The sequence below is a fragment of the Priapulus caudatus genome, unplaced genomic scaffold, assembly GCF_000485595.1.
Source record: "Priapulus caudatus unplaced genomic scaffold, Priapulus_caudatus-5.0.1 Scaffold997, whole genome shotgun sequence".
NCBI classification, from domain to species: domain Eukaryota; kingdom Metazoa; phylum Priapulida; class Priapulimorpha; order Priapulimorphida; family Priapulidae; genus Priapulus; species Priapulus caudatus.
In genome coordinates this window covers 44638-47090 of record NW_014578058.1, presented here as the reverse complement: position 1 = coordinate 47090, position 2453 = coordinate 44638, and the positions used below count along the sequence as shown (strand labels likewise).

Genomic DNA, 2453 nt, shown 5'->3' with positions numbered 1-2453 from the left:
TATATAGTACATAATACAACTAACATAAATAATTACAATATTCAACATTTTGCATTTGTAGCACGGGAGTGACAAAGGGCACATATCATCTTAGTCTACCACCCCAGATGTGGACTACAGTTGGCCATCGAGGAACAATCGGTTAGATTTATATATCCTTATCAGGGTGCAAAATTAACACAAATCCGGAGTCAAATACTCCCTGATTTACTGTCGGACTCCCTGATTTGACATATGCAGGAGCCGTGTGACTCCCTGAAAATTCTGCTATACTAACTAGTTCGTTCCAGAGCACGGCCTCACAGAATTGCCGTATTTTTTCAGCAAATCTTTAATTTTGAACTTCAGACTACTGACTCCCTCATTTTGCTGCGGACTCCCTCTTTGAGGGCAGGGGGTCCGTTGGACTCTCTTGTTCAAAAGTTAAATTCTACCCCTGCTTATTAACAGATCTATTTGTGAGCAGTCAATCTTGTCTTGTTAAACCGATTATGTCATGAAGTTGCTCAAAATTATGCTTGTAAAGTCCTTGTTTTCTTTCTTTGCATTTTATCACATCTTATATTACACACGTTTTGCACTTATAATCCATTTTGATATTTATTCAAAATCATTTCAGAATCCAAGTGGATGCATTTCATGAGAAGGATTCTTCCCAAGCACATATGCAACACCCTGAAGGAGATAAAGCCTACGTATGTGACGTATGTGAATACAAGTGTACTACGACCAATGATCTCCAGTCACACATGCGCACTCATACAGGAGAGAAGCCATATGCATGCAATATGTGTAAATACAGATGTACTACCTCTAGTAGTCTCAAGCAACACATGCGCACTCACACAGGAGAGAAGCCATATGTATGCGATATCTGTGGGTACATGAGCTCTGAACTAGGTAGTCTCTATAGACACATGCGCACTCATACAGGAGATAAGCCATATGCGTGCAATATGTGTAAATACAGATGTACTGAATCTAATAGTCTCAAGAAACACATGCACACTCATACAGGAGAGAAGCCATATGCATGCAATATGTGTAAATACAGATGTACTGAATCTAGTAGTCTCAAGAAACACATGCACACTCATACAGGAGAGAAGCCATATGCATGCAATATGTGTAAATACAGATGTACTAGCTCTAGTCATCTCAAGAGACACATGCGCACTCATACAGGAGAGAAGCCATATGTGTGCGATATCTGTGGGTACATGAGCTCTGAACTAAGTCATCTCCATACACACATGTACACTCATACAGGAGAGAAGCCATATGTGTGTGATATCTGTGGGCACATGAGCTCTTTACTAGGTAATCTCCGTACACACATGCGCACTCATACAGCAGAGAAGCCATATGTGTGCGATATCTGTGGGTACATGAGCTCTCAACTAAGTAATCTCCGTACACACATGCGCACTCATACAGGAGAGAAGCAGTAAGCATGTAATGCACATATATGCATACAGGTGCAGTTTCTCCAGTAGCCACAATAAACATATATATGCGCACTCACACAGGAGCAAAGCCCTATGTTTGCAATACATGTGAATTCAGGTGCACTGCATCTACTGGTCTCCAAGGACACATACACACTCACACGTGTGAAGGACAGAGAGGATCTTTGCGTGTACAGATGAGAAATGTCCAGACGGGCACAGCTTCAGTGACCAGGCTGATGCAGTTGCTGCAACAACCACATGTGTATGGCTTGGTGCCTCAGTGATTCCGCAGTAACACTAGTGTGCGAATCGTATGGCAGGCACGCACGCACACGCAGGTATGAACTCGTTTTGAATTGATGTTACAATTATTTCAGAGTGGAGAGATGGTTGGTTCACTCAGATTTCAAAATATTCATTCATATGTATTCCTTACTGACATCATCATTTCTTGTGTAAAACAATAGTCTCATGTGTATTCTATAATAGCTGTGACAGCAGAACAAATTTATGGTTCAAGTAGACCATTTTTAAGAATTTACGATAACTTCTGTATTCAGTAGTACCAAGTATTGATGCAGATGCTAACAATTAACCTATATAGTTTCTATTAACCTTAGTTACAATGTAGTGTGTTCACATGTATATTTATTATTCCATTATTAATAATTTCATTTATTATATATTTAAAACATCACCATCTATGGCATATGGCATATCTTTTATATTTTATTACACACCTTATGAATGAATTTCGACGTGTTGGATGAACACTAACAACGTTTTCATATCGTAAATATGGTACATTGTTAAGTTCATTTCTTTTAAATATATATAATAAAAGCTCATTTAATGTAGAAAAACGCGACTGCAAGCTAGTAATATCACACCAACCTTTCACACCATAACAGCTGTAGTTAAGTCAATCATCTCAATATGTTAGTGAACGTACCTACAAGTTATCGATGTCCAATATATTGCCATATGTCCATGAGTATGATA

General features: G+C 38.9%; 1 protein-coding gene across 1 annotated transcript; it reads left to right on the top strand.

Annotated features, from left to right (window-relative positions):
• LOC106814886 (zinc finger protein 782-like) lies at nt 1-2453 on the top strand. Its single transcript, XM_014819260.1, has 2 exons — nt 1-141; nt 620-2453. The coding sequence occupies exon 2, from the start codon at nt 666-668 to the stop codon at nt 1449-1451; it is 786 nt and encodes a 261-aa protein (XP_014674746.1). The 5' UTR covers nt 1-141; nt 620-665; the 3' UTR covers nt 1452-2453.